The 14769-nt window shown below is 47.7% G+C and overlaps 1 protein-coding gene across 3 annotated transcripts in view; it reads right to left on the bottom strand.

The window, feature by feature from the left end:
• LOC109686395 (calcium release-activated calcium channel protein 1) overlaps positions 1 to 14769 on the bottom strand; it is a 39330-nt gene that overhangs the window by 23411 nt on the left and 1150 nt on the right. The window contains exon 2 of one of the 3 annotated variants that reach the window (XM_074061245.1): positions 7950 to 8006. In XM_074061245.1, coding sequence (XP_073917346.1) covers positions 7950 to 8006 — 57 coding nt within the window. Of the gene's footprint in view, positions 1 to 1399; positions 2374 to 7949; positions 8007 to 14769 lie in introns of those variants that run through there. The other 2 variants (XM_020163682.2, XM_020163681.2) reach the window with 2 other exon arrangements.

The raw sequence follows: 14769 nt of genomic DNA, 5'->3' as shown, positions 1-14769 counted from the left end.
GAAAAAGCATTCCTAGAAAGGACATTCTTGGGACACGCAGGAAATTGAACATGAATGTTATATTAGATAGTTGCAGTGAATTGTGGTTGTGTAGTGGAATATCCTTGGTTTTAGGCTGAAGGACTGGTATCTGCACCTAAAACGTATATATTCAGGGGGAAATATGCACAATCCACCTTGTTATTTGTGGTTTCAGGATTCACAAGTTCACCTGCTTGCTAAGGTCTAAGCTCTGCCTTCCAGTTTCAGCTCCTACACTGTTAACAAGTGTCCTTTTCACTGTCTACTTAGTGTCACATTGCTGTGCTTTTTGTTGGTGACTTTGCTGTTTAAAATGGTCTCCAGTGGGCTAGGGGTGTAACTCAGTCATAGATGCCTGAGGCTGTGGTTCAATTCCCAGTAGGAAAAGAAGGGAAGAGAAAGAAAGGAGAAGGGGGAAAGGGAAGGGGAAGAGAGAAAGGGGGAAGTGAGGGAAAGGGAAAGAAAAGAAAAAAGGGGAAGAGGGAAAGGAGGGGAAGGGGAAGAGAAAAAAAAAAAAGTCTCAAGCGTAATACTGGATATCTGTCTGGCATTCCTAAACCTAAAAAGGTTATGGTGTACCTCACAGAGAAAATATATGTGTTAGATAAGCTTTGTTTAGACACAAGTTACAGTGCTGCTGGCTGTGAGTTCAATGGTAAGAGATTAACAACATAAAGATGTCTTTAAACAGAATAATCCTAAATCAACTGACAAAAACATCATGACCAGAGACTGGCAGGACCCTAACCCTAGACCTCCCCTAAGAGCAATGGTTCAGGACTGTTACTCCAGTGCTCATGGTGACTTTATACGACATAACTGCTACCAATAAAAAGAAAGGACTGAACTTATTTCACTTACTATTCATGCAGTTATTTTTGTAGATTGGAAATTTCTCAAAAAAAAAAAAAAAATCACTCGCTGGGCACCTAGTACCCAGGAGGAAGAGATTAGGAGGATTGCGGTTGGAACCCAGCCTGGGCAAATATATTGTGAGACCCTATCATGAAAAACCCTTCACAAAAAAGGGCTGGTGGAGTGGCTCAAGGTGTAGGCCCTGAGTTCACACCCCAGTACTGAAGAAAAAAAAAAAAAAAATTACTTAGGCGGGGGATGTAGCTCAGTGGTAGAGCACTTGCCCAGCATGTGAGAAGCCCTAGGTTTGATCTCCAGCACTGAAAAAAAAAAAAAAAGTTTAAAGAAATGTTTATTTTTATAATGCTGGAGATAGAATTCAGGGCCTTGAGCTTGCCAGGGAAGTGCTCTACCATGGAGTTGTACCCCCACTTAAAAAAAAACCCCAAAAAACACTTAGCAGCTCACATGATAGTGACACCAAGAGAAATCATAATAGACCTAACAAACACAGACACCAGGAAAAGTGTCCCTTGTGAGTATATTTCTGTGTTCACACACATGCACACACTCGACGCTGAATGACACAGAAGGGACAGGAAGCATCTGGGTGGCACTGGCATGGGATGAAGTAGGGACAAAGACAACATCTGTTCCCACTCTGGCCCCACCACCTCCTACCAGGAGGAGAGCTGCAGGTGGAAGAACAGGGAGTGCTTACTCTCTTATAGGAAAGTCTCAAAGTGCAATCATTTCTTTTAAAAAAGGCTCTTCCCTCCATTCTCTGCCCTGGGTGAAGCCCAGCCCCCTGCAAAGCTGTCCCCTCTGGGCTGGGGCAGGACAAGGTCATGGGGAAAGGCGTAAGGCTAAAGCTCCGAAGGGCTCAGTGGTGAGGGCTTAAGCATAGTGACTGCCAGGCGTCAGGGGGTGGTCCCCTCTGTGGTCCAGCTGGTCCTGCAAGCGGGCAAACTCAGCCAGCTCATTGAGCTCCTGGAACTGTCGGTCCGTCTTGTGGCTGACCAGTGATCGGTAGAAGTGGACAGCAAAGACGATAAAGACAAGACCACAGGGGACCATGATGGCAGTGGAGGCAATGGCTGCTGCCTGACCTGGGGTGATGCCACCGCTGCTGGCATTGTGGTCTGAGCCATCCTGGGGCTGGCTTGTGGCACTTGGCTGGCCTGGATGCTTCTTGAGAGGCAAAAACTTGACCCAGCAGAGCAGCACGACCTCAGCCAGGAAAAGCAGGGTGCCAATGACAGTGGAGAAGGCCCAGGCCAGCTCGATGTGACGATGCATGCGCTCATGGGGTGACTCCTTGACTGAGTTGAGGTTGTGCACGTTGCTCACCGCCTCAATGTTGGGCAGGATGCAGGTGCTGATCATGAGTGCGAACAGATGCACGGCCACCAGCACCGTGGTGCAGGCGCTGAAGACAATGAGCAACCCTGGTGGGTAGTCATGGTCGGCGTCCAGCTGCACCTCCACCATCGCCACCTGGGGGAGGGGACAGATGGGTGAGTGGCGTGTTCAAATCCTGCCTCTCCTCCCATCAGACTAAGGGACCCTGGTTTGATCAGGGCCACTTAACCTCTCTGAGCCGTAGTGGGAGAGGGATCATAAAGTCTACCCGTTTGGGATTGAGAATTGGCAGAAGGTACTGGTGAAGAAAGCAAGCTTAGAGCTCATTAGCTGTGTGTCCATGAGTAAGTCACTTAGCCCCTCTGAGTTGCACCTTATCTGGGAAATGGGGATATCACATTAATTCATAAAATTATTTTAACAATTAAATGAGAGTTTCCGGTACTTGGTAAACGCCACCGAGATGGTAACAATTCCATTGCTAACCAAACATAAATGGTCTGTGGTAGCTTTTTATGTTATGCATACTTTATAATGATTTAAAATATGCAAAGACTTCAGGTGTAGCTCAGCAGTAAAGCATGTGCCTAACAAGAGTGAGGTCCTGGGTTCTATCATCAGCATTGCAAAGATAATCAATTAATTAAAAATAACGAACCACCATCCTTATTGGTCCCACACACGCACACCCAAGTGGGGCCTTTTTCATGCCCTGCCCTGGGGACAAGTAGAATGAGGGCTGGAGAGGTAAAGACCCTCACATGTCACACCCAGATCCTTTCTGAGAACAAAGTGCACAGACTGACAAGGAACCCCCACAGGCTTCCCAGAAGAGATGGGCCCAACCCAGTGCTCATCTTTTGATTGAGTGGCCAGCAAGCCTCAAGGCTATCATCTCCTCCCCTGGCTCCAGGGCTGATGCACTGGCTGCTCCCCAGTTCCTGGAGACCTGGGTCACCAAGGACATGCTCTGGGTATGCCACCTGCTCTTCTCACCTGTCTTCTTGCCTGAGCCTTGCAAATCACCCCCATGCAAAGGAGCCAGCTCATCAGATTTGAGCCAGAAGAAGCGGGCAGTAGGCAGGCTGCCAGGGTCTGACCCTGCAGGCTGGAGGTACAAGGGCAGCAGGCACCAATGACAATAACACCATCAAGGAATAGTTGACTCCTTTTTTGTCTTTTAAGACAAGGTCTCACTATGTAGCCCAGGCTGACCTCAAACTCTTGATCCTCCTACCTCTACCTCCCAAGTACTGGGATTACAGGTGTGTAATACCATGCCCAGTTTAGGATGGTGACTCTAAAGGTTATCTGATGTTAAAGTTTGCCCACTAGCCTCATCAACTGACTTCAAGCAGGCAGGTGAATAGAGCCCTGAGCTCAGGGCTCTGTTCACCCCTAGGAAGGGGCTTGGGTTCCTTCCTTCCCCACAAGTTCTCCTTTTGCCAGTCTGCCTGGCTTTGAACCCTGACTCCTTTGCCCTGTAATATTTTTTGGCAGTACTGAGGTTTGAACTCAGGGCCTCAGGCTTGCTAGGCAAGTGCTATACTGCTTAAGTTATTCCACCAGCCCTGTTTTGTGTTGGGTATTTTTAAGATAGTGTCTTGCAAACTATTTCCCAAGGCTGGCTTCAAACTGCAATCCTCCTAATCTCTGCCTTCTGAGTAGCTAGGATTACAGGCATAAGCCACTGGTGCCTGGCTCCTCTGCCCTTTTATTAGGCTGTATGACTCTGGCAAGATTCCTTCAACTTTCTGTGCCTCAGTTTACACATCTGTAAAACAGGAATAATGCTACATGCCTCAGAGGGCTGTTATGAGGATTGAGTTAATCACATGAATACTTGGTACCTGGCTACAGTAAAGTCAGTAAAAGTGAGATTTACTGTTATTTCTGTTTAGAAACCTCATGCTCAAACCCATGTTTCTTTGCTCCTATCCTATCCTCCTCCTGAAGGGGCAGGCTCAGCCTGAGGGAAGCAGGCCAATTGCAGATCTAGCTCCATAACCTGAACTGCCCCTGCCTCACTGTGGGGCCTGGTCCAGACTCTCCCCTTTCTGTAAAGGAGGGGAGTGGCAAGATTAAGGTAGCAGTCCAGAGCCGACCTTTGAGAATCTAGGGGAAATGGTGGACATGTCTCTTAAACAGCCAGGTTTATATATTCCTAGGACTTTTCAGACCATTTCAATGAGATTCACAGCCTTTTACCCAAGAATTCCCGTAGCTGGCAAGGATATGGACTTTGTAGCCTAGGAGTTTACAAAACAGTTCAAGCTCATGTAAATTTGGGGCAGTGCCATCAGGATTTTGAAGATCACTAGTGGCGTAAAGCCCAGCCTCAGAAGTTAGCGCATGCGGGTGAGGGACACAGGGCGTCAGGGCAGGCCACTAGCTGGACAGTTAGCAGCCACACACTGAAGCTCCCTGGTCTCTGCCCCAAGGCTACCTAAGCCTGGAAAAGCGGGCACCCTCTCAGGAGTGCCTCCTGCCACCTCGACACCCTTGCACTTCCTCTTCCTGTTTTGGCCTGCTGTCCCAGAACCTGAAACCTGAGAAAGGACAAGCAGGAGAGGCTGCTGCCTAACTGCCCCAAGTCCAAGGGCTACTTCTCCACCCGATGGAAATGTTCAGAGTCCTCAGGCGGGACAGGCCCCAAGCTGGGTGCTGGGGAGTTTTAGCTGGTGGGATGCATGTGTTTTATACAGGTAATTCAGTGCCTCCCCTGAATCTCAGCCCCTCAGCTCCTCTCTAGAGCCCTTAGCCACAACCACAGCCATGTGAAAAACTGGTTATCTATGCTACAAAGCTGGTGACCTTGAACAAGTATTTCAACTTCTCTGTGCCCCAGTTTCTATGTCTATAAAATGGAGGCCTACTTCTTATGGGTGTTATGAGGTTCCAAAGAGATAAAGTATCAATGATTCTTAGTAATATCATTATACAGGTTGAGAATGTAGATCAGTGGTAGCGTGCCCAGCATGCATGCGCGCGCACACACACACACACACACACACACACACACAGAGGTACGGCTCACCCTTGTAATCCTAGCTACTTGGGAGTCAGAAATCAGGAGGATCACGATTTGAAGCCAGCCCCAGGCAAATAGTTCTGAAGAACCTATCTTGAAAAAACATCCATCACAAAAAAACGGGTTGGTGAAGGGGCTCCAGTACTAAGAGCATCTGCCTAGCAAGCGTGAGGCCCTGAGTTCAAACCCCAGTACCACAAAAAAAAAAAAAAAAAAACAACACATACACACAAAAGTGGCTCAAGTGGTAGAGTGCCTGCCTAGCAAGTTCAAAGCCCTGAGCTCAAACCCCAGTGCTGCCAATATATAATCTTTGCAAATGAAGAAACTGAGTCTCAGAGAGGTGAGATTAACATCAAAGGTGTTACTTTGCTCATGTGTGGAGGATTCCAACTCACAACCACTCTAAAGCCCATGTACAATGGGAGGTCATAGAGTGCTTCCTTCATATGGTCTCTGAGGAGGAGGTTAAATGAGGTTTTGATGTGTAAATGTTTAGCATAAAGTCAGCCACAGGAGAAGCTCAATAAATCTTAGTTAAAAAGAAAAACAGAGAGCTGGAAGCGGAAGAGAAATAGCTCAGAGACTCAGCCCAGGCAGGAGAGGGGCTGACTCCACATGCCCAAGTTCCGCCCCTCACTCTGGGCCTCATCTGCCCCATTCTGAGGTAGCCTTCGCTCCCTGGTTTAGCACAGAGAATGTGTACCCCATACCACACTGATCACCTGGGCAGGACAGAGCCCACTCTACACCACTCCATTTGCTCAGAGGTTTGAAAACCCAGCTGCTGGGGTACAGCCAGCCTGTGGACACCAAAACTAGCCACCCCCCAACCCCCTCTGGGGAGAGGCTGGGGCCCTCCAAGGAAGAGGAAGGGGCCTGCTGCCCTGCTCCAGAAAAAACCCCATCACCCTTGCTGGACCCGATCATTCCTGGAACTCCAACCACACACAGGCTGGCTGTATGCACCACTGCCACATTTGGGACTACATTCAATGCCATAGGGCCGCATACAAGGAATGATTCTGACAGAAGAAAGGGATGGTTGGCATAAATCATAGGTCCTTATGAAAAATGCTCAAAAGCAAAAAAGCCACTGCTTTTCCCCAAATAGTTCCCATTTGGGAAATGTCTCCACGGGTGGGGAGAGTATGGTCAGGGGGACCTTGCAGGAGCTGGCAGCTGGACTCCCAGAGATCAGAGCAGATCAGATTGCACACAGGCAGCTTCGCAAAGTAAATATAGCCTTGTGAGAGCTGGGACCGTTAACCCAAAATAAATAGCTCCCAGCCAGCCAGCCACGGGCCTCCGGGACACCGCAGCTTAAAGGAATAAGGAAGGGCACAGGACTACCAGCCCCAACTCACACAGGTCCACGGAACTCCACAGGGGACTTGGGAGATGCCAAACCTCAGGCTGAAGAAGATTCTGTGATTTCACAGAGGGCAGGGCCTGGCTGGCTTTGGTCTGGACTTTGTCTACCTTGCCCAAATGCCAGCCAGCCCTCCTTCCAACCTGCTGGGCTCCAAGGAGACCCTGGACACCTGGTGCCTTGAAGTCCAGGCCCTTCTAAGGCAGCCGGCTCCCATGCCAGGCCCAACCCCAGCGCCCACAGTGGGAGATATAACTTTTCACTCCCCAGCCCAGGTTTGTTCATTTTTTTAGGAGGGTGGGAAGCTGCAGCTGGAACACAGGGGCTCCCAAGCTGTGGTCACACAGAGTCACCCCCAGCTGTTTGCCTCAGCTCAAATGCGAACAGTTTATTAAGAGACATCTGAGGCCTAATCCAGTGGTTTACAAACTCTCTTGACTGTGACAGTCCAGTATTCCAACTGTTTCTATAAATAGACACGCACACTTTTATAACAGAAATGAAACTTTCACCAAACACCACTTACAATTGAAGCCTGCCAATCGTTTATTCTTACAAGACACATGCTGCTCTATTTCATTCCATTCTGGGTTTTGCGGTTTTTTTTGTTTTGTTTTTGCAGTGCTGGGGATGGAACCCAAGGCCTCGAGCATGCCAGGCAAGCGTTCTACAGCTAAGCTACACTCCCAGCCTTCATTCTTAACTCATTTAAAAAAATGCTAGTTGCCACTTGCTAAATTTGTATCACAAGCCATTAACAGGTTAAATCTGTAGATGGGGAAAAGGAAAAGGGAGACAAACTTAGACTTTCTCTTCATCTGGAAATTTGGGCTTCTTTAGGTTTTATACTTCAAGTTACTGCTGTTTTAGACATAAAGCAGGGAACAAGACAGCAAGATTGCTGCCCCAAAAATGAAGGAGAAAGACAGGCGCTAAACACAAGCAAATAGTATTTCCAGACTGTGATAAGAGCCTTGAAGTCAGGAGTAGTGATGTATGACTATAATCCCAGGACTGGGAGGATGAGGCAGGAGGATCACCAGTTTGAGAATAGCAAGACCCTATCTCAAAAAAAGTGCTGACATGCAGCTTAAGCAGGAGAGCACCTGCCTAGCAAACTTGAAGCCCTGAGTTCAAACCCCAGTACTGCCCTTTCCCACAAAGAAAAGAGCATTCAATCAATGTTTCCCCTTCACCACACTTAATCATGTCCTAAAGACAGAATCAAATGTCTACTGCCTCTATTCTCCACTAGCCCTGGACCTCAGTACAAGGAAGCTGAAGGAACATAGGCAGGTAAGAACTCACCTTGGCATATCTCAGCCCAGGGTCTCCAAAGCGTCCAGTGACAATCCCAGGTGACCCCTTGGAATTAGATCATATTAGACGTTCCACGACAGTCATTATCTTTTTTTTTTTTTTTTTTTTTTGAGGTACTGAGGGGGCTTGAACTCAGAGCCTACCCCTTAAGCCACTCCACCAGCCCTTTTTGTGTTAGGTATTTTTGAGATAAGGTTTTGTAAACTACCTTGCCAGGGCTGGCTTTGAACTATGATTCTCCTCATCTCTGCCTCCTGAGTAGCTAGGATTACAGGCATGAGCCACTAGCACCCAGCTATTTTCTCATCTCTTAAAGTATCTTTGTGTGAAGTGCTAGAGATCAAACCCAAGGGCCTGTATATGCTAGGCAAGCACTCTACGACTGAGCTACACCTCCAGCTCTCAACTTTTCTGTATTTACACTTGCTAGGCAGGCACTCTACCACTTGAGCCACTCTACTAGCTGTATTTTATTTTAAGTATGTTGATAATTACATGATGTTTCCTTTTCTTTTTCTTTTTGGTGGGACTGGGGTTTGAACTTAGGGCTTCATGCTTACAAACCAGGCCCTCTATCACTTGAGCTACACCTCCAGCCTATTTTACTCTGGTTATTTTAGAGATGGAGTCTAGAGAACTACTTGCCTGGGTTGGCCTTGAACCATGATCCTCCCAATCTCCAAGAGGTAGGATTACAAACACGAGCCACCAGTGCCCGGCCCTACATGATGTTTTCTTAAAATGCATATATCATTTATAAAAATACAAACTGTAGTCAGGCACATCATACCTGTAATCTTGGGAGATCAGGAGGATCTTAGTTCAAGGCCAACCCAGACAAAAGAATGAGACCCCCATCTCAACCAATAAAAAGCTGAGTACAGTAGTGTATACCTGGCATCCCAGCTACTTGGAAGACCTAAAAATGAGGATTGAGTCAAATGGGAGATCCTATTTGAAAAATACCTAAAGCAAAAGCAGAAAGGGCTGGGGGCATGACTCAAGTGGTAGAATGCTTGGCTAGCAAATAAAGGCCCTGAGTTCAAACCCCCAGAACCACCTAAACAAACAAACAAACAAACAAACAAACAAATCAAGCTGGGCACTAGTGGCTCACTCCTGTAACCCTAGCTACTCAGGAGGAGGAGATCAGGAGGATTATGGTTCAAAGTCATCCTGGGCAAATAGTTCTTGAGATTCGATCTCAAAAAAACCCACCACAAAAACAGGGCTGGTGGAATGGCTCAAGGTGTAAAGCCCTGAGTTCAAACCCCAGCACTGAAAATAAATAAATAAATAAAAATAAATAAATAGAATAGTGAGCTAGTGCTACAACTTTTTGGCACAGTATGTGATCAAAAGTCTGGACAAGCTGGGTGCCGGTGGCTCATGCCTGTAATCTTAGCCGATCAGGAGGATCGCAGCTCAGCTCAAAACCAGCCCAGGCAAATAGTTCCACAAGAACCTATCTCGAAAAACCCTTCACAAAAAAAGGGCTGGTGGAGTGGCTCAAGGTGTAGGTCCTGAGTTCAAGCCCCATTACTGCAAAAAAAAAAAAAAAAGTTTGGAGAACACAGTTCAGACCAGGGATTGGCCAATTAGGACCCACACTAACTTTGAAAGTGAAGTTGCATTGGCACACACCCATTATTGGTTATGCTCATTAACTTACACATAGTCTACGGACAATAACAGAGGTGAGTAGTTACTACAGAAACCACATTGCCCTTCACTGTAAAATGTGACTGAACCCTGGGTTAGAGAAATGCTCTCCAAAGGGGAGTGTCAACAGTAACACAAGATTCTTCTCCAAACAGGCATTATGGAGCGTGCCTAGAATCCTAGCCCTGGAGAGGCTGAGACAGAAGAATTTTGAGTTTCAGGCCAGCCTGGGCTATACAGTATGTCAAAAAAACAAAATAAGCTGGGCACTGGTGTGCTCACACCTGCAAGTAGCTAGGGCTACTTGTGAGGCTGAGATCAGGAGGACAGAGGTTTGAGGTCAGCTCAACCAAATAGTTTGAGAGATCCCATCTCCAAAATAACCAGAGCAAAAGGGACTGAAGCACCTGCCTTTGCAAGTGCAAAGCCCTGAGTTCAAAACCCAGCCCCATTAAAAACACACACACACACACACACAAACACACACCAAACAAAAATAGATTCTGCTCCAAAAAAAAAGTCTGTGGTACAATCAGTCTGAGATGTCACTTCCGTGGAGCATATTAAAGGACCCTTAGGAGTCCCATCAGAGGGAAATCTCATGTTTAAACTTTATATCTGGCTTCATTCCACCAAAAGGACTCTATCCCCCACCTCTACCCAATATCCATCATTATAGGAAGCCTACTTAAGTTTCCCCTTTGCCAGCCAGGGACCCAGGAACCAGGGCTCCTCACTGCTCCCAGATGAAAACTCCAGGAACTTGCCACAGGCACTTACAGTTTCACAAAAGGCCTCTCTGCTGGACAGACAGTACCTTCCTCTTGGGACATTCTGCAAAATCCCACTTACACCCAGTCCAACATACAAATCTAGTATGCAGAATCGGACATCTAGAGACCTCAAAGGCCCAGTTATCAACCAGCTAAGGGGTAATGTGACAAGGGTGGGGGAGAGTAGAAAAGGCTCAAATCATACAGTCTAAAGCCTGAATCCACTAGCTGGTGATCTGAGCCTGTAAGAAGCCCAGTTTTCTTATATAGAGCACATACTTTTAAGAGCTGCTGTGAGGATTAAATAAGAAAGAAAAGGGCTCAGGTTCATGCCTGGCACAACAGGGGTTCAATACATAGTGTCACTTTCACCATCACTATTATGAAATTCATGCAACTCCTCTGTTTACAACCTTCATAGGCACCTCAATGCCTATTCACAAGTTCAAGCTTCCTAAACAGCTAATGAAGACCCTCAATCCAGAGCACAACCCCAGCCACACCAATCTTCCCACCTTTCCCCAAGACCCTATAACTTCTCATCACTGGAATGACTCCTGCAAGCTCCTCTGACTGGAAGGCTTTTCTCCAAGTCCTAACCCCACCGTCCTCAAGACTCAGCTGGAATCACTTCTTAGGAAGCAGCTTTAACACCAGGTGCTACACTGCTGCAATCCAGCACTCAGAGGCTGAGGCAGGAGGATCTCGAGTTTGAGGCCACACAGACAGAACCTGTCTCAAAAACATACAAATAACCAGGTGCCAGTGGCTCACGCATGTAATCCTAGCTACTCAGGAGGCAGAGATCAGGAGGATCGCTATTCAAAGCTGGCCCAGACAAATAGTTCGTGAGATCCTATCTCGAAAACATCCATCACAAAAAAAAAGGGCTGGTGGAGTGGCTCAAGGTGTAGGCCCTGTGTTCAAGCCCCAGTACTATAAAACACACACACACACACACACACAAACAAATAAACAAATGGACAATGGGTGGAGGGAAGAAGCAAGCAGGCACAACATCATGGGAGCAAGGGGCAAGGGTGAGCAAGTTTCCTGGATACCTAGTCAGGTATTGTAAGTGCTTTGCAAATACTCAGTGAATCCTCACACCAGTGAAGTTGGTGCTAGTATTACCCCATTTTACAGATGAGGAAACTGAGGCCCAGAGAGGTTAAGTAACTTCCCCAAGGTCTCACAGTCACAAGAGACAGAGCTGGAATTTGAACCTGAGTTGTCTAGCTTTAGCGCCTACTCCTGATTTTGCTCTACTATACTTCAGCTTTTCGATTCTGTCCTCCTACCACTCTCTGATGTTTGCTCTCTTTCTGTAACAGTCAAATGGCCCTGTAGCTCTTCAGCCAGGCTTGCTCAGGCAATTCACTCATCTGGGAGGACGAGCTGCCTTCACCAGGCTGTACAGAGGACAGAAGATGGCAGGCACTTGGTACAGTGGCTAGCCTAGTGCAAGAGGCCCATCAACCCCGGCAGTAAGGATAATTTCTGGGGATGAGTACTGAGCAGTGTGCACCCCATGAACTCCAAACATGTCACAAAGGCTCAATAATACCCCATGACTTGAGTGCTTCCTTCCAATTCATTTTCACAAAAATTCCTGCCAAATTTTGAACCTGTTCTGGAACCTGGAACAAAAGGGTGCTGGGGGCAAAGAACTTGAGGAGGCAGATAATCCAAAAATAATTGATCCCAGGTCGTGGCAAGCATTTTGTTTACTGCAGCAGGCTGACCTTCCCAATTAACATCTGCTTAGGCTAACATTACAGCCTGCCCTCCCCAACACACAGGATTGCGTGTGTTCACCATAGTTTTGCAGGGGACAGGGTCAGACCCAGGCTGGCTGCCCACTGCTGAGTGGTAACCTGAGGCACAGACGGCCCAAAGCAAGGTCCCCAAGGGGACTCTTGGCTCTAGAGGCCCTGCAGGATGGAGATCATATGCTATATCCAGGGCCCCTCGTTTTGTATCTGCTGAGTCAGCCAAGGGTGGCTGTTTGTAGAAATGCTGTCAAGAGCGGAACCTTGTTTGCAGACTGGAGAGGGTGCAGCCAATTTCAGATCCTGAAATTCCCCAACTGTTCACAGGCTCAGCCTAGCCTTGTAATGCATCCTCATGCAAGGTGAGAGGAAGAGTAGGATCTTTCCATGTTTGTGCACAAGAGAAAACTGACTTCAAACATGTCGAGCCACTTGCCCCAGTCTATTCCCAACATTTCACTGGGATCTGGCCAGGCTCTTCCACCTGGCAGTGGGAAATGGCTCAATCTCCATCAGTCTTTTTTGGGAGGCTCTCCCTGGTGAGCAGGAGATCAAAGGTCATGTCAACTTGTCTGGTTTTCCAGGTCTCTAGGAAGGAAGCCCTCTGGGGGCAGGAAGCTGGTTATGCTGACTCATAGGCCAAAGGAGAGTAATCCAGGAAACCTGTCACTGTTACCATGGTGTCCGCTGCCTGGCACCCCTTCCTCTCTAAGGCTTACTCAAGGGTTGGGTGTCAGCAGTGACTGTGGGGCCGGTCAGATCTCCCACCCTGCACTCAAATCTCACCCATAGAATTACAGCTTTGTGGCAAATGTGGGTGCCTTCTTGTAATCACTGCCCCAAAATGGAGGATGTCCCCAGGTTCCCTTCTCTGCCTAGAGAATTTAGGGGTTGCCATTAGCACAACCTGGAGCCTTCTCCACCCAGGCAGTGTAGAAAAAAAAGGTCCCAGGAAAACAAAAATCCTGACGAGGTAGTAAGCCAAGGTCCATCCAATTTCACTGGGGGCCCCAGCTCCCCAACTTTCCCGACTATTTTCAGCAAGAGGAAGAAGGCCTGTTTTCTTGGGGAGGAAGAGAACTTGAGAAGTCAGGAAAGTGTCACCCATTTGACTCTCATCTCTCCTGGGGTGAGAAGGGGTCTGGGCAGTTATGATTTATGACCACAAGGAAAAGGGAACAGGTGTCCCATTATCCTAAACCCAGAGCTCTGCAAGGAAGAGCTCACAAATGGTGAGTCCCTTCTGCCAACGTGTAAAACTTTCCTTGGCTGCAAAGAAACTTTTTTCTCATTCTCTAGGCCTGGTCCTACCTGTCCATATCTGAACACTGATCAGAGCTCCATACACAAATGGTACAAGTGCCTAAGCAAGTTCTAGATGCGGCAGACCTGGGTTCAAGTCCCGCTCTACCTGACTAGCTGTGTGGCCTTGGGAAAGTCCCTAGATAACATCAAAGGACTGGTGAGAAGTGAGTGAGACTACACAGTACATGGCACATAGTGTTTGGTGTTTGGCAAATGTCAACTGTTCTTAAGGGATTCAGGTGCAAGGTAGAGACTGGTCTCTTAGGATTTGGAAACGACAGATTAGAATTTCATCATTTCCACCTAAACTAAAAATTAGGGAGTCACCCCTTTATTCTCTCCTTGATCCCCTCTTAAGGGCTCCCTTAATTTTGTCCTCAAGGTCAGAAGAACTGCTTTGCAAATGTGAAGCCCTGAGTTCAAACCTTAGTCCACCCCCAAGAAAAAAACAGTCAGAAAAACTTTTGAAGAACGGTTTTCATTTACCATTTCAGAAATCAAGGTCCAGAGAGATAGTGATTGGCCTGAAGTCACAAAGGCAGCAAGTACCAGAGCTGGGAGAAGTGCTTCCTGATCCCCATTCTCCTGGCCTTTCCACTGTGGCTCTGAGCAGTTTGGGATTCTAAATATTCAGACTCCACTACACTGGCCTACTTGTTTGCAGAACACGGGGAGAGACCCAGACAGACACACTCCCTTCCCAAGAAAACACCAAGGGTGCAGCCACTCCCTTCCTCAAGGCTAAGAGCTTAGCTCACCCAGGAGGGAGAGACCCCATTCATGCAGGCTGATGTCACCTAGAGTGATAATAATGTAGTTGTTATGTAGCACCTTGCCCCAGAGAAACTCCAAGATTTCAGGTTGAAAGTATCCCCAGAACCACTTTCTGGGTCCCAACCTGCAGCTGCTTGGGCTCCACCCCTTAGAGGGTTCTGTGGCCAGCTCCTTGGGACATGGGGGTAGGAAAAACAGGCTTACCCCCTAATCAAGTAAGAGCCTGTTTAAGAGTAACAGGTCCCACCCTCCTCCCCCACACTCAGTGACTCACTGGCAAGTTTTTGGAGAAGAAACTGAGGGTGGGTAGTGGTTGTCAAACCCCCAAGCTGAGGGAGAATGCGGTGGAAAAAAAGATGTCAGGAAATCCCCTCTACTGACTGACACAAGAGGCTGGCCGATACCTTCAGGTCTCAGGTGTGGGCGCACAAGACAGCTCTCTTCAGCTCCACCTCCTGACACCTGTCCCCAGATGGGTCGGACCCTCTGAGTCCCTTCTTTTCCCCCTGAACGCAAGCAGGA

The sequence above is a fragment of the Castor canadensis genome, chromosome 18 (assembly GCF_047511655.1).
Source record: "Castor canadensis chromosome 18, mCasCan1.hap1v2, whole genome shotgun sequence".
Classification (NCBI taxonomy): domain Eukaryota; kingdom Metazoa; phylum Chordata; class Mammalia; order Rodentia; family Castoridae; genus Castor; species Castor canadensis.
Note: the sequence above shows the minus strand (reverse complement) of the source record. Positions and strands in the feature narration are given on the sequence as shown.